The following is a 24764-nucleotide window of genomic DNA, read 5'->3' on the forward strand; positions in this document are numbered from 1 at the left end:
TTGAAAAAGTAGCCGTTTTTAACATCACCTATCTCAAAGAGACTGGTTCTGTGGATCTATATGGGCTGTGGTTGTGCAAGATTGGAGGAAGATGTAATGGTCATTGACAATATATTCTTACCAAAAGCCACATCTCTAAAATGCTACATCATGCTTTACAATTGGTTTCCATTGGTGTAAGATATAGAACCTTTATAGTATCTTATATATAAAAGTTGCTCAACTTTCTCTATATGCTTGATACATCAGCATTGGAGAAATTAACACATGTCACTTAAATTTTAATTAATAAAAATTTAATATTAAATTTTAATTAATAAAAATTTAATATTAATTTTAAAGCATTTAAAGAATATGAAAAGTTTATTTTATTAATTGACTCTTAACTAATATTTATATTAATGTTAAACAAAAATTTATGTTATAACTAATTAAAAATATTGATAGATATGTATTTAATTTTTATATAACTGTAAATTACTTAATAATATTTAATATCTATTTTAAATTATTTTTTAAAGATTATTTATAATAAAATACTAACAAGTAACAAATGAAATGATGATTCTATTAATTTAAATTTTTTATTAATTGACTATTAGTTAATATTTGTGTAAATGTTAAACAAAATTTTATGTTATAACTAATTAAAAATATTGATGATATTTATTAATTTTAATATAACTCTAAATTATTAAATAATATTTAATAAATATTAACAAATAAGGAAATAACAAGTGATGATTATATTAATTTTTATAAAAATATTAAAAATTGAAAAAATTGAAAATAAAAACCCGCACGTAATGTGCGGGTATTCACCTAGTCTTATATATAAAAGACAATCAACTCTCTCCAGTTGAGTGACACATCAGCATTGGAGAGAGTGACACATGTCCCAAAAAATTATCTCTATTATTAATGCATAAACAAAATTTAATTTAATTTTTATGATGTATAAAAAATTAAATCATCAAAATAATATAAACTAAATTTAAATTTAAATTAAACAAAAGTAATTTGAGATTTTAGTGAGAATAATAAATTTTAACTGAATCGAATACCCTGAGTATTCTCGGAAGATTCCTCACAACTCATTGGCAACAGACCGGGTTGGCCTTGGACTTCGACCGGGCATGAGAACACAACATCGGGTTTTCAAACAACACTTGAGATTGCTAGATTAGGATTTCAAAATGATTGCTAAATTGACATTTCAATGAAAAATGTTAGAAAATAATAAACAGAAAAGATTATTAGGGTAAAAAAAAATATTTAAAAAATCACAAAAATTGATTGTTAAACTAGAAATTAAAACATAAGTAAAACAAGATCTGTGCGTGCGTAGCACGACTTCTCTCCTAGTTTTGTTAAATAAAGAGCTTAGATGTCATGTTTTAAAATTGTTTTACATTGGTTTATTTAAAATGTTGTACATTGGTTTAGGAGATAAAACCTTTAGTGTTGTGTAATAACAAGCTTAGATTTCATGTTTTCCAATTGATTTACGTATACATTGGTTTAGAAGACAGGAAGTGTGTTTTATTTTATTTTTTTTTCTTTTTCATTGTGATGAATGTAGAACTAATTCTATAACGAGTTAGCCATTCATTTATCAGAATCATTTCATGACGCAAATAAACCATAAAAGAGAAGTGGTGCCTAAATGCAATTTATATCACTACAAGAAAAAATATCTATTGCCACAATTTTGCCATCACTTTTTCGTGGCAATTGTTTTTAATCACAAATTTATCACAAATAATGATTTTTAAAAATTTTCTTACATTTTGTGGTAATTCGTGTCAATTTTGCCACGCTAACAAAATCGGTGGCATTTTGTGGCAATATTTACCACAAATTGGTACAAAATTTGTGTCAATATTTGCCACATATATTATCAAAAAAATTTCTACCAAATTTGCCAAAACACAAAACCATAGTAATTTATGATAAATTTGTCTCATATTATTATTCTAATTTTGTATTATATTTGTGGTAAATTTACTACATATTCTTATTCAAAAATTTTGTTTTAAAATTCGTATAGTATTTATTTTTATAAGTGATATAAAGATGTTTCATTTTGTACAAAAATACTAATCCTAAAATATAAACCCCAACCAAAACTCTAAACCTCTAACCTTAATTATAAAGTCTATATCTTACATTGTTTACTAGATCTTACACAGAAACATCAATTATAATTACAAAAATTTCGGATGTAGTCATTTTATAAATCCTAAATCTAAACCCCAACCACAAACCTTTAACCCTAAACCTTTCTTAATTCTAAATCAATTTATTAGTTTACAGTGTTTGAAAAATATTTTTTAAATTTGAACGTAAATTAGATGGTTATAATTTTGAGATTGTGTTTTAAAAGAAAATCGATGTATTTTTTGTTTATTGGATTTGGATCACTTTAATTAAACTGGAGTTACTTGTGGTGCAATCCGTAAAACTAGATAATGGATTCATTATTAACCTTAAGTATAATATTACTAGCTTCTCATTGGTTACTTCATAAAGACAAGGATCACATTTTATTTTATCTTCCACCGTTGATAAGATTAAATCCAACGGCACAAACCTTCTCCTTCTTTTCTTCTTATCTTAACACTTAGGCTCTTGATAACCTGCGGAAAGACGAAATTGCGTTTTTAAACACAATTCCGCAAATTTTTTACCAATCAACAAAAATTTGCGTAATGAAAAAATACACACAAAAACGCAGACTGCGTTTTTGCTTAACAAAAATACAAAGAAAAAGTCATTCCGCAGAAAAGCGACTTATAAGTCGTTTAATCTATTCCGCAAAATTTTTTCAACAATTCTGCCATTCCGCAAAGTTACCAATCAAAACCTTAGCTTTTCTTTCTTCTCCTCCACTTCGATCTCCATCCTTCTCCTCTCCCCTTCTTCTTCTTCAGATTTATCTTCTCCTTTTCTTTCTTCTTCTTTCTCCTCTTCTCTTAACACTTTGTTTTTTCACAGATCTCGCTGCCGCCAACGATCTGAAATTTAGTTTTCTCATGGCGAATTCAGGAAACTCTATCTATCTATACCGGCGAGATATGATGAAGAAAATGTTGGTGCATATTGCTTAGTTTCGAAGATGTTGAGAAGAGATTTGATGGGATTCACCGGACATTGGTAGAAGTTATATCAGATCTAGAGTCGCGGCGGCGCTATGCGGTGGCAGTTTTGCGGAGACTCCTTTTCAGCTCTTGGTTCAACACGTGTTAGACCTATTGGGCTATTATTGTGTTGGGCTTTAGACGTTTCTATTTTGTTAAATCTTAGTTGGGCTCCGAAACTTTGTATAACCCACTTTGATGGGATTTTATAATAAAATGATGAGACAATAAATGAACTATTGTTGTTAATATTTTTTTTTTAAAAAAAATTTATGAAAAACCACAGATTAGCCACGAACTTTTTTGTGGTAATTGTGTTGAATTTGCAAGAAATGGTGTTGTGATAACTTGTTACACCATGCCACAATTGTTTTGTATTAAATTGTGGCAAATATGCCATGATTGTTTTCTTGGAAATTTGTGGCTAATTTACCAGAAAATATTATCATGGTATTTTGTGGTAAATATGCCACAAATTACCACAAATTTATGTTTGTAACGACCCTATAGCCACAAATTAATTTTGTAACAATATGTGGTAAATATCTCTATTGCCACAAATTTTAGTTGTTTGCCACAAAAATATCTGTTGCAATAAACACTTTTTCTTGTAGTGTATGTATAAAAACATTCATGGTTTACGTTCTTCCGTAAAGCTTAGAAGTATACTATTAAATTGTGCAGCCAAACTCAAACATCTATTTGATAGAAAAAAAATTCAGAAGCAAGATACAAAATTACAAATTTTGTTGGTCCATGCAAAAAATCTAACCCTTCTAATGCTACATAAGACTGGACGATATTTGTCTCTCAATACAGGCTGAATCCAAAGAACTGGCTGATGATAATCGCCAATCCAAGTCCAATGGCCACAAGAGAAGACGCCCATGTTAGTTTCTCTGTGATCCTAGGAACCTTCTCCTTCAACGCCTCACTACATGACCCTATAAAAACCGTGTAGCTTCCCATTGCAATCACCGTCCCAACCAAGAACATGATCAGAAACGCAGCACCTGCTAACCGAGAAGGAAGAGCAAGTGCAGGCAATACCATCATCAGAGCATCTGGTTGCAGCCCATGAACAATCCCGGTCGCAAATGTCGCAAACCCTATCTTCTTCTTCTTTGAGCTCTTTTCATCTGTTTCCTCATCACCCAAGGCACCAACCACACATGGTTCCGGGATCTCAGAAGCTTCTTTGATCCCCATAGCACCAATCACAAGGAGGGTCAAGCCCACGACTCTTGTACCCCAAGTTCTTATGACTTCAATGTGAAGCCTATCCTTTAGAAGTAGAAACAAAAGACCAAAGATAAGTTGACCTGCGTCATGGCCACATCCCCAGAGGGCTCCAACTGCAGCACTCTCCATTCTTGTCCGTCCAATCGAGAGCGGAGCCAAAGCAGCAAGGTGATCGGGTCCAGACAACGTGTGTAAGCAACCAGCAAAGAAACCAGTCCAGGCACTTGTCAGTATCTCAGTACGGAGGAGCTTTCCACCAACAGCAGCAGCGCCACTAGATTTAGCCGTGGCTTGAAAGCTAGCGAAAGCAGGTGGCGCAAGAACGGGGTTAAGCAAAAGCATAGCTACAGCAGAGATTATCATGACTGTTCCAACAGATATGGTCTGCAAAGAAAACACACAGATTTGCATAAAGCAGTGAACAATCAAACACTTTGACTAAAATTCACCACTTATGACAAAGATCCACCAGTTATATAAATGAGTCCAAAGTAATGTATATGCAATCCGAGAGCTCTGATGAAAGAGATTTACAAATTTATATGATTCCTAAAGCAATGCAGCTATATAAGATTGCAAAAAGTTTTAATCTTTTTGTCAATTGAGTATTATCAGAATCTAACGAAGCAAAACAATGTCTGACTATTCAAGCAGCAGATGGAGTTTTAGTTGATCCTTGAAACCTATTGAAGCATATAAAATCGAAACCATGCCTTAATACCCACCGAAAACGCCTAATTAAACCACAATCGTTCCAGGCAAAGATTTTAACAGAAAAGACCAGAAGATGTTAAAGTTATTACCTTTCGCTGCTCGCAACTCCTCACGAACCGTTCGAGAAATCCTGGATTAGATTTGGACTTATCGGCTTCAGGACACGAAGAAGGAGACTCAGACGAGAAATTTCTAGTCTGATTCAGTACTGGAGACGTATTCGGCGATGGAATCTGGCGGGAGAGGCAAGAAATGGAGCTGACTCGGCGAGACAAAGATCGGCGTGTGGAGGCAAAGCTAAGACCGGACGAGTCTAGACGGTGGACACGGAGGAACAACGGAGATGCTCTCGGTTGGGATTTGGAGGGAGCAACTGTGCGAAAAGACGGTGGTTGTAGAAGCCTTTCCATGGCGTCTCCTTCTCTGAGTTCTCTCAGCAAGTGGAAATGGAGAGAGAGAGAGGGAGACTGTTGCGTTGGTGAGGATAAACTTTTTAAAAAGTTTTATTTTGGGTTGCTTTCGTAATTAAAAGAATTTTTTTAAATAAAATCTACCAAAATATCGAAAAAAATTAATAACTCAATTCATTTATACATTTTAATATAATATTATTTATATTTAAAAATAAAAGAAAATATTAATATTAAAATTAAAGACTTAATTAATTTTTATATTGTATAAAGTTAATAATAAAAAATAAAAATCAAAGATGATGAAAAAAAGTGAAAAAATCAAAATATAAAAAAAACTACACAGAACAGATCAGTTGTCCATCTATCTACCATCTTGTGTTTGCAAATGATAGTTTATTTCAATACAAAGTTGATGATATTCAATGCATGAACATTAACAAAATCATTTATGTCTATGGAGAAGCTACATATCAGATCATTAACCTCTCCAAATTATTGATTACTTTTGGTGACCATGTTAATGAGGATAGAAAAGTTTTAGCTAAGTCTGAACTAGGTATTTGGAATAAAGGTGAGACGGAAACTTATCTTGGATTGCCTGAATGTTTTGGTGGATTATAGGTTGATATGGTTGACTACATTCAAGATAAGATGAAATCACGGTTTTCTAGTTGGTTTGCTAGACTTTTGTCCTAAAATGGGAAAGAGATCTTATTGAAATCGGTAGCCATGAGCTGCTTTAAACTCCCAAAAACAACGTGTGATAAACTATCAAGTGCTATGGCTTAGTTCTGGTGGCTGCCGAGGAAAATGTTCGTAAAACGTACTAGATTAGTCGAGAAAAACTTAGCGCCTCATTCAATTCTCTGAATGTATGTTCTCTCACTTTCTTAAAAGCCGCTATTTCGATCAAGGTGGTTTTCTGCATTCTAATGTTGGATCCCGTCCATATTTTGGGTGGAGAAGTGTGATCCATGGAAGAGATCTTTTGGTTGAAGGTTTGAGGGTGACGGTTGGTACTAGTGAATCCATTAGTGTTTGGACTGGGTTATGGCTTTTGGCACTACAACAAAAATGGACATTTTTAGCACACGAAAACAGCTATTATATCTATATAATAGCGATTCCATGAATTCTGTTTCTGCCGGAGCTATAATAGGACCCCCTCATATAATAGCGTTTTTGATTCGCTATTGTATGTTGTTCTATTAGAGCATTACTCAAATGCTTTAATGTATATTTTGATAACACAGGTTTAATGCTGTAATATATTGTTTTGTAGCATTTGTTTGTTGTTATATTTGCCAATAATATCGAGCCCAATTTTATAGCTTATAATCAATTTGATTTATATAAAAACTTACATTTGAAATCTGCTTAAAAGATTATTTCATTAATAACCAAAAACATGTCTTACAAAAACATCATAATGACAAATATTACCAAAACGATAAAAGGTAGAGGACTATTTCAGTCTCCTTCAATCGGCAGAGAAACCTCAGTGTCACTCCCCAAATGTACTCATTCGGATGCTGAAGCATACCCGCCTTCTTCATAGCATCACCTTTAGTTTGCTTCAACATCATTTCCTTCGAGAGCTTCTTTAATATCGTTGGCACCTGCTGGATTTGTCCATCTTTTCAGGCGCTGCACAAAAAAAGTGAGAGAAATCAAAATGAAGAATACTTATTAGTTCAATTGAAAAGGAAAACCTTGCAAGAAAAAGTACTACTGTAACATAAGATAGATAGAAAGTGAATATAGAGAATAGGACCCCAAATCAGACTTTCAAATCAAGAGGTTTTTCTTTATAAACATACTGAGGTTCAGTACCTTGATTCCTAGATTCTGGTGCCAAAATTGGCAACCACCAGCCATTGTACCAGGCATACAAGGATTAATTGCAATAACCAGAAAGATGCAAAGCATAGACAAACTTTAAATCCTCAGATCCAGCAATAAACATCACTTTACTGCAACTACGACCAAACAATTAACATGAATCACTTCGAACAATAATATAGCTTCAGATCAACTAAAATTCAAAACAAACAAATGCCATCTCTGTGCTTTTACTCCAAGAGCAGCAATCAAACCACCGAGAAATGAAGATTTCCACAAAAGAAAAAGTGAAAGAGGTTTGATCTCGATAAGATCTGAATCATATGTCAAATTTTAACAGAGAGACGAACCTCAAGGTATGAGATCCAGAGAGAGGAGGAGATCCACTGAGTTGCAAATCTTTGGATTCAAGAGAGATTTGGATGCATGCTTAATTTGTTCATGCACTCTCATGTGGATCCTTACCAATCTGACCTGCCAAAGACAATCTGATATGCACCACTAGGAATCTGCATGTTAAAAATACAGTAATCAACACCAGATGCACCACTAGGAATCTGCATGTTAAAATCAGATCCAATTAATGCCCAGATGCACCATTAGGAATCTGCATGTTAAAAATACAGTAATCAACACCACCAAAACATGCTCTGAAACATGGAAAAGATCTTTGACCCCCTGAGATATACAACTCAAAACACCACTTGAAACCTAGCTAATTGTACAGAAATCAACCTTATCAAATTCCTGTAAGGCGATATACATATTCTAAACCATATCAACTAAGCAACAAAGCTGCTAGAGACTCACCAGTTCTGACAGACGAGGAGGACGAGGATGATGATAACACCGTATTTTGACAACTTTTATGGATCGTTTTTAAATGCTTTTCAAATGCTTTTTATTTCTTTTAAGTTTTTTAAGTATGTTTTCTAGTATTTGTAGTTCCAAGACTCTTTTCAGGTAATTAAGGCAAAAAGTGTGCATTTTGAAGCAAAAGACCATTTTGGATAAATTCGGATCCTCAGAAGTTTCACATCCGATGAAGACCTTACCACCGTCAGATCATCCCCAAAATATAGAAGAGACAACTAGCTTTCAAATGCAATTGGTTTGAAGACAATCCAATGGTTAGATCTCCAGATATCCTTGATGCACTGAAGACATGTTCTGCAGTCTTGCGAAGGAAGCAAGCACAGAATGAAGATTCAACCTCAAAGACCAATCCCCGCGGGTCCAGGAGCCACGACCGTGGAGAACACACTCTCGACTGCGGTTACGAGTCTCTGGCCACGGCCAAACCCCAATTCACCGCGGTCAGAAGCCTCGCGATCGGTGCCGACTAAAAGGCTGGCCCATGACCCTGTTTCAAGCCCAATTCGTCTTTTCTTTATTGGAAACCCTAAGGACGACTGGAGAGAGTTCAAGACCTATAAATATGTGTCTAAGGAGACCTATTTTCGTGTGCCTCAGAAGAATTCCTTTTGGGAGCCACCAAATTTAGTTTTCTAGGGTTTTTATGTTCTTATGTTCTTAGTTTTTAGTTTAGGGAGATAGAGATTTCTCTTGAACTCTCTTTATGTTCTACCTTTATTTTAATTTGGTTTTTACTTATATGCATCTTTCAATTTCGTTTTCATCTTCTTTATATTAGATTAGTTGTTTAAAGGATTTGAAGAGAAGTTTTCTCCGAGCTTAGATTTCGAAATCGAGATGCTTCTTCTTCATCTCCTAGTCTGTTTTTCTCTACTTCTTTCTTCTTATTAATCTATGCACGTCTTTTCTATTTACTTTATGCACGTTTTGGAATGATGAGGTATGAGTTTAAAGGCTCGATCGAAGGGAATCGACTATGTTCGATAAGGATCTTCGCGAGATAAACCAAAGCCGAATTCTAGAAATCTTTCTTCTAAACTTATACTTAAAGCATGGATCTAGCGTCGCGAACTAGAGACTGATCTAGGTCCTTGGTGTTGCGAAAGTATTCATCCGGGGCTGGATCTAGTTTGAGAAGAGCAGATCAACCATATGAGTGGAAACCTACCTATGGGCGAGCTGTGAATGTTGACGAGTCTTAAACATAATGCATCTTTTCCCTTCCAGGGCCAGAGTGGAAACCTACTGGTCAGGGTTGCGAGAGATAGTTGGTTATGATCACGACAGTGGCGTAGTCATACGTCCGTGACTCGAGTTCTAAGAATTTACTAGGATCAATATTAAGAGCTTTGTTCATCCTTTAAATTTATTATCGATTTATTCACTTCTAGTTTTCAAATCCCTTTTTAAAATACATATATAGAAATCGCACAACCTATCCAAAACACGTATTTCGTCTTAGACTTCGTTTACTAATTCTGGTTCTAAGGTTCTGCAGGTAAAGCGTGGATTCTCTGTGGATCGACACCCTAAGTACTACAACGCACTGCTGTGCACTTGCAGATATCTAGGGTTATAAATTTAAAACATGAAGCCGCGAAGTCAACCCTAGCAGCATCAGATGACCAGAGCAATTCCTTTGCTGAGTCAGTTCAGATTAACTAAAAAAGTTGGATAACACAAATAGCTAAAATTGTATAATTGCAAACCGATCAAAGGATGAAACTTTCGGATAGAGAACTATCAAATAGACTCAGCAAAGAAACACCATCAATTATTCTCAATTCATGCTAACACAAACACACAAAAACAGAAATCATAAGAAGAAGAAGAAGGAATACTTACAAGACTGAGTGTGTGAAAGAGTGATACTGGTGGATCTTATGAAAAATATTCTGGTGGATCTTGATTTGAAGGTTTGTGATTTGCTTAACTCCTCTGCTAATGGATGGACCATAGATACCCTCAACGAGCTATTCTTCTCTGATGACATTTGCTTAATCCTGGCCATTAACCCGGTTACTGATGTGCTCAGGTTTTAACCCTAGTTTTCTGTAAGCGCACAGATGTACGTTGTACTACTTAGGGGTCGATCCACTGAAGACCAAGTAACTGCAATACGAGTTTACTTGAGATGAGAACTGAGCTAAGATGAAAATATGGGTGTTTGTTTTGGGGTTGTGAACAGTGACCAAAATAGAAAATAATAAACTTAAAAACTAGTAAACAATAAGATCAAATCAATACAAGAAGGTGTTGGGCGTTAGGGAATTCGCCGGGAATCATAGACTAGCTAACAAGAGAATTAAACATAGAGTTTTCAATAGATATGTTCCTGAAATCAAACCCAGACTAACCTACACACGTAGTATTAATCACAAATCCATTCACTCAGATTTACTAAATTCCCATTCAGTTCTCTAAATGTCTAGACAAATTAGTTTGATAATTTCACAAAACGCTTTAGATCGACTCACGCCGTTTAAGAGAATTTGTTCATCTAAATAGGGTTAATCGATTTAACAACACTTTCGGTGAGTAAATCAACCTAATCACAGTAGCTAGATGATCGATCCAAGCCACATAAACGAAACACAAATTTAGATGAAGAACTCTAAAGATAAACCCTAATCTAACAAACCAGAAATCAATCCATGAATCCCTTTGAAAAATCCCTTAAAACCCAACAAGGGAATAACTCAATCATAGTGTATAAAAACATCACAGAAGTATTGTAGTTTGCTGGAAATTAAATAAGAGAAAGGTAAAGAACAAAGAACGAGGATGAAGATGGAGATCGATGGTGGCTCCTTCGGCGACTCTGAACCATGAGGAGGTTTGATATCACACATCCCCAGCTCGTTTGCAACAGCTTTGGACATGACATTCACATTTGCTCCTTGATAACACCGGATTTGACCATTCTTATGGATCACTTTAATATCTTTTACAGGTGTTTTTACTCCATTTTCAAAGGTTTTCAAAGGATTTCTATGTTTCCGGATTTTAAAAGACTTTTCAGGTAATTTGGGATAAAGAGACACAAAATGGAACAAAAAGACTCTTTTGGATAAATGCAGACCGTCAGAACTCTCATGGAGAGACGAAGACCTTCTCACCGTCTGATCACCCTCAAAATTGATCAACTTATAGAAGAATCAACCAGGTTTCAAATTCACTTGGTTTGGAGACATTCCAACGGTTGGATCTCAAGATATTCCATTAGCCCCGGAGCCACTCGAAGTCGGCCAGCAAGTCACGCGACCGCGGTGATCAACCTATTTCCCGCGGTCAGAAGCTTCCCGACCGCGGCCAACAAGCCAATTGCCGCGGTCACAACACTCCCGACCGCGGCAATCAAGCTCCGATTTAAAGCCCATGTATCTGAAGCCCAAAGTCATTCTCAGCCTCAATTCCGAAACCTTAGAGACCATGGAGTATTGGAGACTATAAATACATGTCATTTAGGTCGTTTTTAGCAACCACCCTTCATACTTTACAGAAACCCTTTTCCTTTAGCCATTTTTATGAGATTTTTGTAGAAGATTGTTCAAGTCCGAGTTCTGCAATAGAGAAGTTTTCTTTATTTATTTTCTTTACTGTTTTTCATTACTTTTATTAAAACCAATGATGATGTCGACCTCAGCCATGTCTGAGTAGATCCCGAGTTGGGCTTAGGGTTCCCGAAAGGGGCTCTCATAATCGATTAAGACATCTAGGTTTATAGATCTGGGATTTCGACCTGTTCTCTGTTTATTCATGTTCTTATTGCATGTATGCTTGATTGATCACCTAGTATCTGATCTAGATAGTTAGTGTTGCGAAAGTTTTCATTAAGTATCAGCCCTAGAATGAAACAGGCAATTTTTCCGTAGGAGTGGAAACCTACCTGCGGCGAGATCGTGAGTATTAACGAGTCTTGTGCAGCTCTTGCGGTCTCTCCCTTCCAGGGCCAGAGTGGAAACCTACTGGTCAGGGTTGCGAGAAACAGTTGGTTATGATCACGACAGTGACGTAGTCATACCGCCGTACTCTAGCTCTAGAACCCATATATCGTTATCTGTCAATCCCATTCTATCTATCTTAGTGTTAAAACCGATTATGATCCCTTAGAGTTCCCAAAAGCTCAGCGTTTTTAGCCATAGTTTACAATTCCATAGATTTTTATTTGCTTATTTAGGCCTGCATTTCAATTTTCTTAGTTCGTTATTTTGCTTTACTAGTATTTCATTCGATATTTTACTTCCCTTATTAGTCTTTCATTCGATATTTTACCTGTTCTATTTGCCTTTCATTCGATTCCTTTACTTGCTTTTTAGGATAGATTTATTTGCTTTCTTTTGTTTTAGTTTAATTCGCAAAAACAACCAACCTTTAAAACCAATTTAGTCTAGACATAAAGTTAAAAACCGTAGAAGAATACCAGGCACACAAATCTTTGTGGATTCGATCGCTAAATACTACAACTGATTAGCTGTGCACTTGCGGCTTTCATTTGTTTTGTTAAGGGTAAAACTTGTTCCCTCACACAGTTGACACGACATCAAGTTTTTTGGCGCCGTTGCCGGGGATTTGTTTCGCTGCCTTTTGCTATTTTTCTTGTTTTAACTTCTGTTCTAGACACCTGATCTCTAGTTCTTTCTTAAAGTTTTGCTGAATTATCTTTCCCTTCTTTTGTTTTTCTTTGAATTGCATGAATACCAGGCGCAGACCTGTAGAAAACATTCCAATTCTAGACGAGATAGACAGACACGAAAGAGAACTTCGAAGACTTAGACGAACGCAAGGAATGGCCAACGACGACCAGCCTGGAGATTCTTTTAATCGAACTTTGAATATGGACCAAGACGGGTCCGAACATGGAGAAAATGAAGAGAATGATCACAGAGGAGGTGATCATGCTCGACGAGATGGAGAGGAGGCTGAGGTTCCTCCAAGAAACCACCAGAACCGCGAGAGAGAACGACGTGAAGACCTTGATCCACCCATCAATGCAGCCGATGGTGACCACCCAGCAATGCAGCCGAATGAACGCATTCACCGCCCCATTCCGCCAGCAAATCAACACCGAAGACAAGCCAGGAACCATCGATTAGCTGATTTTGATGCACCTACTCAAAATTTTCAGAATCGATCTGCGATTCAAGTACCATTTCCAAACCGGAATAAGTTTGAGGTCAAGCCTCAAATCATCTCATTGGTGAAGCAAAACCAGTTCCATGGAGTTCCTTCTGAGCACCCAATGGACCATATCGAGCTTTTTGAAGAAATATGCAGCATGATGAGAACAAACCAAGTTCCACCAGACTATTTAAAGTGTAAGTTGTTCCCTTTTTCACTGGCAGATAAAGCTCACCGTTGGTTGAAGTCTTTGCCTGCAGGATCGATTACTAATTGGGAAGAATGTAGAACTGCTTTCCTGAATCACTTCTACACTAAGTCACGGTCGAACAATTTGAGAACAAAGATCTCAACCTTTCAATAAAGGACAACTGAATCTTTCTATGAAGCCTGGGAGCGTTTTAAGGAGTATGAACGTGATTGCCCCACCATGGATTTCATGGATCAAGCCTGCTGAGCACATTTTACCGAGGTTTGCAACCAAAATACAAACTTTCACTTGATACAGCTAGCAATGGAGATTTTGGACAAAAGACGATAACCCAAGGAAGAGCTCTCATTGAAAATTTGGCTCAAGCCAATAGCAATGACTGTCCTGAATACGATCGATCGATGAAGCAAGCCGGAACAGACAACAAGGAGATAACCGAGTTGAAGAACATGGCGAGCCAGCTTCTGAAGAACAACAATCGCCCAATCCATGCTTGTGAGACCAACAATGGCGCAGAAGATGAAGGACCTAGTGATATCGATCACATTAATCAAGCCTTTCAAGAAGAAGATGTGAACTACGTAGGAGCACTGGTGCCATATCAAAATCGCTCCAACAATAGCTTCAACAACAACTTCCAGAATGCAAATTACAACAATCTCTCTTACCGCAATCCAAATGTGGAGAATCCTCAAGACCAGTACTACCCACCTCAGCAAAAATCCTTCCAAAACAAGTTTCAAGGTGGAAACGTTGGAGGAATAGTACCATATCAACCGCGACAGCCATATAACTACCAAGGTACGGGTTTTAACAATCAATTTGTACAACAGCAGGGAGTCACGACGAACCAGCTAGCTTCACAAATCGGTAGACTTGAACAGTCTATCCAACAGCTCGTTATGACGAACGAAAAAGCATCTAAAGACGTGAACGTAAAAGTGAACTGCATGTACAATGATCTGAACGGTAAGTTTGAATCTTTATCTTCGCACGTCAAAAAGCTAGACGTGCAAGTCGCCCAAACAGCCAACTCTATGAAGAGGCAAAGTGGGGTTCTTCCAGAAAGAGTTGAACATAATCCTAAGGAGTTTTGCAACGCCATAACCACATTGCCCGAAGAAGAGGCCAGAACCGATGGAAAGAAAGAAGAAACCCCAATCTTTGTACCACTGTACAAGGATATCGACCCCAAGCAGCCACCGTTTAAGGTACCTGAACGATGACCGTTTCAAAGGCTTACAAAAGCCGATGATCCGGGACGTTTTGTTTTCCAATGTTTCATTTCAGGAATCAATTTTACAGACTGCCTGTGCGATTCCGGAGCCAATGTCAACGTCATGTCTAAGACGTTTGCCGAAAAATTGGGCATAAAAACCTTAAGGACATCGACGGTTAAGGTTATTTTTGGAGATTTATCTCAAAAAGATACTGAGGGGCGATTCATGATCTACAAATTCTAGTGGGAGAAAAGATTGTTCCAGCAGATTTCCAAGTCCTGGAAATGGATAAAGACAAGGAGAGGCCACTCATTTTTGGGAGACCATTCCTAGCTACAGTAGGAGCAGTAATCGATCACGCAAACGGGCATGCTGTTTTCCTGAATGTGGATCGCAGAAGGTACTATCCGACTATCTTAGACGATTTTCCAAGCAAAGGAAACAGGCCAAAAGAGAAAGAAAAGGAGAAGCCGAAAGCTTTTGCAAAGATCAAGATCATCATTCCACCAGATGCAACAGAAACTAGTGAGGACCAAATCCAGGAGCTGATCGAAAACACAAAAAGGGTTTTAAACAATATTAAAGTCCGAAAGAAGAGTAAAGGTAAGAAGACGGCTCCTCAAGGAGAAGAAGTAAAACCTCCGGTGACCGGAAGTGATAAGGGCACGTCAACTAGAGTGCCATTCAAATCAGCCTGATTCCTCATGCTTACGTCAAGCTAAACGACTTAAAACAAAAGCGCTTAATGGAAGGCAACCCATTTAGGTACTCTTTCTTTTAGTTTTCTTTTCCTTTTTACAATTTATGCTTTCTTTTTCTTTTTAAGTTTTAGAAGTATTTTATAAAACAAAAACACAAAAAAAAAATCAGAAAATTAGAAAAACCAAGAAGAAAAAAGTAGGTTTTTAGCTGCTCGGCCCGGCAAAGACGAGAAGATTGGACAGGGGCCGCAGGAGGAAGAGCCGCGGTCGCGAACGACGGACCCGCGGCCAATGAAGCATCGACCGCGGCACCGTGAATGTGACCGCGGCCGAGCCCTCGATCACCGCGGTCGCGCGTCTCTTGACCGCGGCTGTTGGTCGTTGAGGTGACGCCACGGATTTCTACCGCTTTTTGGTGTTACCTGGTGATTTCCGGTGTTGCCTGGTGTTTACCTGGTGATTCCCCGTGTTGCCTGGTGATTCCCGATGATTCCCGGTGTTTCCCGGTGTTTCCTGAAATGTTCCCGGTAAAACTCGAAAAGATCCTTCGTAAGTTTTAAACTTTCCTAACGTGCAAACAAGAAAGGTAAGTTCCCGTAAACTTAAAAATTTCTATAAATTTTTCGTTTTTGCTACAAAAACGCTTTTTAAAGAAAAGAAACAAACTTTTTGGATCAAAACTCCTTCTTCTCTTCTCTTCCAAAAGACTTGGAGATTTAGGAGAAAGAACACATTTTTCAATTCTTAAGCTTTTTAAGAGATTTTTGGCTCAAACGTCACTCTTTTCAAAGCTGATTTCAATTCTACCATCAAATCTCTTTTTCCAGCAAGGTATGAACCTCAAACTCGCCATTTTTACTTGATTTTAGAACTTAGGGTTTTCTTTAAAAACCCAAATCTTGGTCTATTGATGGTGGAAATAGCTTAAGAATGATAGATTATCCGTTTAGGTTATCTAAAAATCGATTTTAGCACCTAGCTTAAGAGGAATTGAGATCTTTGAAATTTGGATTCTACATGCTTCATAAAAATCGAATTTGGAACAGCAAAATTGATGAGTTTGATTAAGTCTTGTGTGAGTAGTGATTAGTATTGGGTAATCTTTAGAATTTACATGGAAATTGCTCATAAAAACCGATTTTTAGAAGATTTCTATGTTGAGAACATAAAAAATCCGAATCTGGTCATGAACTACTTGATTTCTCTGATTTAATATCGATTTTGTTTACTCATGGTTTTAATTAATCTCTTTATGCTATTATTAGTATAACAGATCTTAATGTGTTAAAATCAGCATCCAAATTCACTCTTTTTCCAAGAACTATTTAGTTTTGCAGAAAAATGGACCAAAACAGATCCCGAAGGAGCCGTCGCACTGGTGGCAGCTCCGAGGACATTCCCGATGATGCTACTCTAGGAGAGTACATGCTGAACCAAGCCAGACCGAGAAGGAGAAACTATGTGATGAGATTGCTCCAGCACTCAAGAGAAACACGAGCAGCTCCTAAGCCACCACAGATTCGAGGGAGGGAGACAAACCCGAGAGTGGACTATGCAAGACGTTTCAAGAAGCTGAACATCAAACCCACGCCTTGCATTGATTATCATACACTCGAGATGCTTGGAATCAGAGATGATGTGATCTAGTACATCGATGCACTTAGGCTGAGACCCTACATGGAGCTGAACCTTCCGACTTATCCTGAGCTAGTCCGTGAGTTCTTAGCGACTATTATACTCCACCACACGAAGAGGAGGAACCCCAGAGCATCAGATGGCATCTTGTCATTCTCTATCCGTGGACAGCCTTACTCTCTCACCATTTCTGAGGTTTCTGAAGCTCTTCAGCTTCCATACACTGATGGCATTTACCTTGAAGATGAACCTGATCTTAACCTGTGGAGAGAGATGGGTCATGGAGTCTATGATAGTGGGAGATCGAAGTCAGCCCTTCTTACTCATCCAACAGTGAGAGTTGTGCACAAACTCTTAGCACACACGATCTTTTCTAGAGCCAACATGGGAGGTGTTTTGAAGACTGAGCTCATTACACTTCAGATTCCGTTTATGGACGACCCACGACTTGCTTGCTTTGCCTGGATCATAGCTCAGAATATGGTAAAGTAAAGCATGATTTACATGGTTGCGAGGACGATACTCCAGGCTGTAGGATTCGATTTCTCATCTGATGAGCCACTTCCCGATGTCTGGTATGATCTACTTTATCTCTCTCGCGATCACACTATCTCTCGTGCCGCTTTCGATCCAGACAGGTTTGGTTACAAGTATTGCACTGGGACTGAGGAGCACCGAGTCAGCTTGCCTTCAGCATCTATCCCGAGATTGTGTAACGGAGGACGTCCACGATGGACTCCGGAACCCGATGATTTTCTACCATCTGTACCTCGTCTACCATTCACCATTGGCCAATACATAGTGGCCAAGGCGAAGCGTGATGCAGCTGCGGCCCGTGCTCATTTTCAGCCATCTGTTTCGACCGGCCACACCTCATCATCTACATCATCGCACACTCATTCCGACTGGAGCGCAGAGTTGAGAGACAGGGACGACGCTTTGAGCGCGTTGTCACCTTCTTACAGGAGCAGCACCAGTTCGCAGACGACACATCGGAGGATGAGTGATTGATCAGCACTTCACCACCATCACGGTTCTATCATCATTTTCTTTTCTTTTATCTTATTTTATTTCGCTTTTATTCACCATCTTCTCACCAACTTTTTCACACTGGGGACAGTGTGATTTAAGTCTGGGGGAGGATGTCTATCCGTACTAATCATTTTCTTGCTTTTGCTTTTAAATTCCAAGTACTCTTTAAATTTTAATATGTAACCTATTCGACATTAAGTATTTTTCAGGAATGTTTGACGCAAAACTATGATGATTTAGACCTGCACACTTCTACACTATGCATGATAGCTCATTTGTGGTTAGCACTAGACTAGGCGGTAGCTAGAATAGTTGCACTACGAACTCCATCAGAGGACTTCTATTCATGGAGATTCTTTCTGACAGGATATACTAGCTCATTTTATTTGGACTTAATATTGATATCTAATTTTCTCATCATTGATTTTAGGCAGACATCGACATACACATCTATGACGTCTTCTACCATCACTTTTACCACTCTTTGTCGTCCTAGATGACCAGTTTATCTTTATCTGGTACCATACCCTAAACCCGAAACCCTTGTTTTCAATCCTCATGCATTCTCTCTTTAGTTTATATCAGCAGATATGTGCAAAAACGTCGGAGAGAAGAGGAGCGACGCAGTTTTCAGTCACTCACAAAGGAGACTGAATAGAATTGGGAAGGAAGAGTATCAGAAACATCATGAAGCTTTACAAGACAGATATTGACTGGTAATTTCGTGCTCTCTAAGACTCTATATCTAAAGGTGTTCCTTTACTTTATAAAAAAAAAAAAAAAACGTGAAAATTGAAAGGGAGACAAAAAGCCTAATGAGTCTTAGATTGTCAAAGTTTGTGGAGCAATAAGCAACCACTATTCATTTAAGGAGCTATGATTTTGAAAGATTTACAAAAATCTAAGTCTAGGGGAGTTTGGAGAGAACCTGAGGAAGAAGACCAGAAATCTATGTCAAGAAGAAAGTGACTGAAAACTGTGGACACCAACAGCTTCACTCTCTCTTGCGGTTTTGCATAATATCCTGCATCCTCCAGATCTTCAGGTAACCCTTAAACACTTTAAGCCTTACCCCCAAAATAATCCTTTTTGACACCTAGCCTAGATTGCCTTGCCTAGATTTTCTTTGATGAGAACCACCGAGATTTTTAATGAATGTTAAGAGCTAGTTGACTGGAAGTTAGATCATAGTGCATAGATTTCCGCATGACGGATTAACGGACTAGTTATGCCTGTACTGCTAGTGAGAATTTTCTAGGCTATTCCCGATTGATGCATACTGATTGATATTGGTCTAGAAGTTTGGTCTCTGAGATTTTGCTTAGTTCCTGCGTTTTCAAACCTCTCGCCGAGATTTAGCCTTTGTTTTGTTTGAGGATTAACAAAAGACTAAGTCTGGGGGAGTTAATAACACCGGATTTTGACCATTCTTATGGATCACTTTAATATCTTTTACAGGTGTTTTTACTCCATTTTCAAAGGTTTTCAAAGGAGTTCTATGTTTTCGGATTTTAAAAGACTTTTCAGGTAATTTGGGATAAAGAGGCACAAAATGGAACAAAAAGACTCTTTTGGATAAATGCAGACCGTCAGAACTCTCATGGAGATACGAAGACCTTCTAACCGTCTGATCACCCTCAAAATTGGACAACTTATAGAAGAATCAACCAGCTTTCAAATGCACTTGGTTTGGAGACATTCCAACGGTTGGATCTCAAGATATTCCATTAGCCCCGGAGCCACTCGAAGTCGGCCAGCAAGTCACGCGACCGCGGTGATCAACCTATTTCCCGCGGTCAGAAGCTTCCCGACCGCGGCCAACAAGCCAATTGCCGCGGTCACAACACTCCCGACCGCGGCAATCAAGCTCCGATTTAAAGCCCATGTATCTGAAGCCCAAAGTCATTCTCAGCCTCAATTCCGGAACCCTAGAGACCATGGAGTACTGGAGACTATAAATACATGTCATTTCGGTCGTTTTTAGCAACCACCCTTCATACTTTACAGAAACCCTTTTCCTTTAGCCGTTTTTATGATATTTTTGTAGAAAATTGTTCAAGTCCAAGTTCTTCAATAGATAAGCTTTCTTTATCTCTTTTCGTTACTGTTTTTCATTACTTTTATTAAAACCAATGATGATGTCGACCTCAGCCATATCTGAGTAGATCCCGAGTTGGGCTTAGGGTTCCCGAAAGGGGCTCTTATAATCGATTAAGACATCTAGGTTTATAGATCTGGGATTTCGACCTGTTCTCTGTTTATTCTTGTTCTTATTGCATGTATGCTTGATTGATCACCTAGTATCTGATCTAGATAGTTAGTGTTGCGAAAGTTTTCATTAAGTATCAGCCCTAGAATGAAACAGACGCTTTTTCCGTAGGAGTGGAAACCTACCTGCGGCGAGATCGTGAGTATTAACGAGTCTTGTGCAGCTCTTGTGTTCTCTCCCTTCCAGAGCCAGAGTGGAAACCTACTGGTCAGGGTTGCGAGAAACAGTTGGTTATGATCACGACAGTGACGTAGTCATACCGCCGTACTCTAGCTCTAGAACCCATATATCGTTATCTATCAATCCCAATCTATCTACCTTAGTGTTAAAACCGATTATGATCCCTTAGAGTTCTCAAAAGCTCAGCGTTTTTAGCCATAGTGTACAATTCCATAGATTTTTATTTGCTTATTTAGGCCTGCATTTCAATTTCCTTAGTTCGTTATTTACTTGCTTTACTAGTATTTCATTCGGTATTTTACTTACCTTATTAGTCTTTCATTTGATATTTTACCTGTTCTATTTGCATTTCATTCGATTCCTTTACTTGCTTTTTAGGATAGATTTATTTGCTTTCTTTTAGTTTAATTCGCAAAAACAACTAACCTTTAAAACCAATTTAGTCTAGACATAAAGTTAAAAACCGTAGAAGAATACCAGGCACACAAATATCTGTGGATTCGATCCCTAAATACTACAACTGATTAGCTGTGCACTTACGGCTTTCATTTGTTTTGTTAAGGGTAAAACTTGTTCCCTCACCCAGTTGACACGACATCACTCCTGTGTCACATAGAGAGTCAGAAAATTTCATACCTTCAATTATGCAGGGGAAGACAAACTTCACCGAATCGTTTATCTTATGAAGCTTCCTTTAGTGTGGAACTTTTCCTATTGCATCATACTCTTCAGGACATGCTGGAGATTTAACTTCAGTGTCTTGATTGCTAGGAATAGGTGTGACTTCTCTCTCACCATCAGTGTCTATGACATTGCAACGCCACATTGGATTGTCTACAGTTTTTCCCAGAAGGTGACCATCTTGTCTCTTCACACTTTCTCCAATTTGTCTGATTTGTTTCTCGAGCATCTTGACATGAGTTGAGAGGTTAGTGAACTTCTGAAATGACTCTTCATTGTTCTTGTTGAGGTAATCATTCATGATATCTAACTTGTACCCAAGATCATTCATGTTGTCTAACTTAAGCTTAAGGTTGCAGGTGTCTTGGGCGATTTTTTCATGTACCTCAGCGATTCGTCTGTCGATAACTTCAGTGCTTTTTGAACTATCTATGGTTTGTGATAGCTGCACGTCCATGCTATCAACATGAGTGGAAAGAGCTTCAAATTTACCATTAAGGTCAGTGTATAGGCAGTCCACTCTTATATCCACATCGTCTGCTAATCTTTGCAGCTTCATAAGAAGTGGTTGCACCATAAGCTCGAGCTTGTTGTCTTGAGAGGTTGGAGATGATTTTGGAGCAGATTGGAGATTCATATGGGCGTGATCTTGTGCTTCAAGTTGATGATTAATCTCAGCTGCATTAACTGCTTCGCATACATTAACAGAACGCTGCTGATTTTGGAGAAATAATTTCACCATGGCTTTAAGTTCTTCAATCTCCTTATGATCATGGGAAGTAGAACGTGATTTTCTTCCTTGATCAGCACAATTGTTTCTGCTGCTTGTAGCAAGATTACTAATCAAGATGTAAGCTTCTTCCACAGTCCTTGTCATGAAGTTTCCATCACTTGCTACATTTAGAGGTGCCTTAGATGTCCATTCAAAACCTTCGTAGAAGGTATTCAAGATGCATGTCTCTGTAAAACCGTGGTGAGGACATTCTCTAATGTAGCCTTTATAATGATCCTAAGCTTCATGAAAAGGTTTGCTTCCTTTTTGTTGGAATCTATATATCTTGTATCTAAAGAAGTTTGATCCAGAGGTGGTGTAGAAATGGTTAAGGAAGGCAGCCTTGCATTCGTCCCATGATTCGAGTGACCAGGAGACAAAGACTTGAACCAAGCATGCGCCTTATCACAAAGAGAAAATGGAAACAACTTGCACTTTATGTAATCTGCAGGAACTCCGATAGATTGTTTAGTACTGCAGATTTCATCAAAATCTTCAAGATGGTCCATAGGATTCTCCGATGCATCGCCATGGAACCGATTCTGTTTGACCAATTTTATGAGTTTCAGGCTACTCTCATAGTCTATGTTGAGGGGTTGTAGACTAATGGGAGAACGGTTCTCATAGAAAGTATACAGAGTGTTATAATCTCTTAGAGTTAAGCGAGGAGCGTTTTGGAACCTAACATGCTCATCAACGTTTTGCTGGACATGATGATTATCTCTAAGCCTATCTAAATCTTGCAAGTGTCTATTGTTATCGCCCATCTTGCAAGTGTGTGTGTGTGTGATTTTTTTTTAAATTAAAAATTTAATTAATTAATTTTAAATATTTTTTTTTTTCGTTTTTTTTTGTTTTTTGTTTGTTTTTAGTTTCCATATATATATAATTTTTTATGTTAATATATCTATATCATTTTTTTATAAAATAATAAATATTATTTTTTATTAGTTATATATATATATATATAGATTTTTATATTTTTTTCGTTTTTTGTTTTTATATAAAATAATATATATATATATATATATTGTTTTCTTTTTGTTTTTTTTTGTTTTTAAAAATGAACAAGAGAACGTACCTTAGACTCGATTCTGACCTGAAACTCGTAGGCAACGTTTAAGGTCCCCGGCAACGGCGCCAAAAACTTGATGTGCTCAGGTTTTAATCCTAGTTTTCTGCAAACGCACAGATGTACGTTGTAGTACTTAGGCGTCGATCCACTGAAGACCAAGTAACTGTAATACGAGTTTACTTGAGATGAGAACTGAGCTAAGATGAAAATATGAATGTTTGTTTTGGGGTTGTGAACAGTGACGAAAATAGGAAATAATAAACATAACAACTAGTAAACAATAAGATCAAATCAATACGAGAAGGTGTTGGGCGTTAGGAAATTCGCCGGGAATCATAGACTAGCTAACAAGAGAATTAAACATAGAGTTTTCAATAGATATGTTCCTGAAATCAAATCCAGACTAACCTACTCACGTAGTATTAATCACAAATTCATTCACTCAGATTTATTAAATTCCCATTAAGTTCTCTAAATGTCTAGACAAATTAGTTTGATAATTTCACAAAACGCTTTAGATCGACTCACGCCGTTTAAGAGAATTTGTTCATCTAAATAGGGTTAATCGATTTAACAACACTTTCGGTGAGTAAATCAACCTAATCGCAGTAGCTAGATGATCGATCCAAGCCACATAAACGAAACACAAATTTAGATGAAGAACTCTAAAGATAAACCCTAATCTAACAAACCAGAAATCAATCCATGAATCCCTTTGAAAAATCTCTTAAAACCCAACAAGGGAATTACTCAATCATAGTGTATAAAAACATCACAGAAGTATTGTAGTTTGCTGGAAATTAAATAAGAGAAAGGTAAAGAACAAAGAACGAGGATGAAGATGGAGATCGATGGTGGCTCCTTCGGCAACTCCGAGATATGCGGCTCTTCTCTGCTCTCTCTCCACGACTTGGTCATTAGAATGACCTAAAACGAGTATTTATAGCCTTCTAATTCGTTGGAAACGTCTAAAGTTTGAAGAATAAGTAGTGGGCTGAACTTGGGCTTGAAATAGGTTACTTTCGGACGTCAACGTTGTCTGGCCACAGTCGCGGTGGTCCTGACCGCGGGGAATCATAGTCTCGCCGCGGTTGCGGCCTATGCTCTCATTCGAGACTGCATTTGCTGTCTTTAGTGCATCGGGAATATTTAAAGATCTAACCGTTGGATTGTCTCCAAACCAATTGCATTAGAAAGATGGTTGTCCCCTATATGTTTTCTCAAATTTTGGGGATGATCAGACGGTGAGAAGGTCTCCATCGAGTGTCATACTTCTGACGGTCTGCATTTATCCAAAATTGCTCATTTGTTCCAAATTGCACATTTTTTGTCCAAGTTTTCTGAAAAGTCTTTTAAAACTATAAAACATAAAAATCACTTAAAAAACCATTGAAAACAGAGTTAAAACACCTGCATAAGATATTAAAACGATTCATAAAAATGGTCAAAATCCGGTTTTATCAGTTACCTCCTCTAATGATTTTTGGTGCTGGAGACACAACAAAGGCAGTGATTACTCAGTTAGCTCCGGATATAGGCTAGCTTATAATCTGAAGAACTCTGGGGTTTTTCTCAATGCATCTATGCAACCATCTACAACTGAAATCAAAAACCTGATTTGGAAAATCAAAGCACCGACC

At 37.6% G+C, this 24764-nt stretch overlaps 1 protein-coding gene and 2 non-coding genes across 3 annotated transcripts; 1 reads left to right on the top strand and 2 right to left on the bottom strand.

Annotated features, from left to right (window-relative positions):
• Positions 1-3816: 3816 nt before the first annotated feature.
• LOC18026019 lies at positions 3817-5565 on the bottom strand. The gene is made up of 2 exons (XM_006409324.2): positions 5186-5565; positions 3817-4766 (listed from the first exon to the last, which is right to left on the bottom strand). Exons 1-2 carry the CDS (start codon positions 5504-5506, stop codon positions 3951-3953), a joined length of 1137 nt encoding a protein of 378 aa, XP_006409387.1. The 5' UTR covers positions 5507-5565; the 3' UTR covers positions 3817-3950.
• Positions 5566-13679: 8114 nt separating this feature from the next.
• On the bottom strand, positions 13680-13785 carry LOC112090052. The gene has a single exon (XR_002901411.1). It is a non-coding gene; the product is annotated as a small nucleolar RNA R71 (small nucleolar RNA).
• An 8457-nt stretch (positions 13786-22242) lies between these two features.
• Positions 22243-22353, top strand: LOC112090125. The gene has a single exon (XR_002901477.1). It is a non-coding gene; the product is annotated as a small nucleolar RNA R71 (small nucleolar RNA).
• Positions 22354-24764: the final 2411 nt, after the last annotated feature.

Source organism: Eutrema salsugineum, unplaced genomic scaffold (genome assembly GCF_000478725.1).
Source record: "Eutrema salsugineum unplaced genomic scaffold, Eutsalg1_0 scaffold_11, whole genome shotgun sequence".
In the NCBI taxonomy this organism is placed as follows: Eukaryota; Viridiplantae; Streptophyta; class Magnoliopsida; order Brassicales; family Brassicaceae; genus Eutrema; species Eutrema salsugineum.

What these genes read in the sequence shown, in the direction of transcription:
- LOC18026019 (XM_006409324.2), bottom strand. Translation starts at nt 5,506, where the DNA reads ATGGAAAGGCTTCTACAACCACCGTCTTTTCGCACAGTTGCTCCCTCC. An exon ending in GGAGTTGCGAGCAGCGAAAG is followed by an intron (nt 4,767 to 5,185) that starts GTAATAACTTTA and finishes TTTTCTTTGCAG; the next exon opens with ACCATATCTGTTGGAACAGT.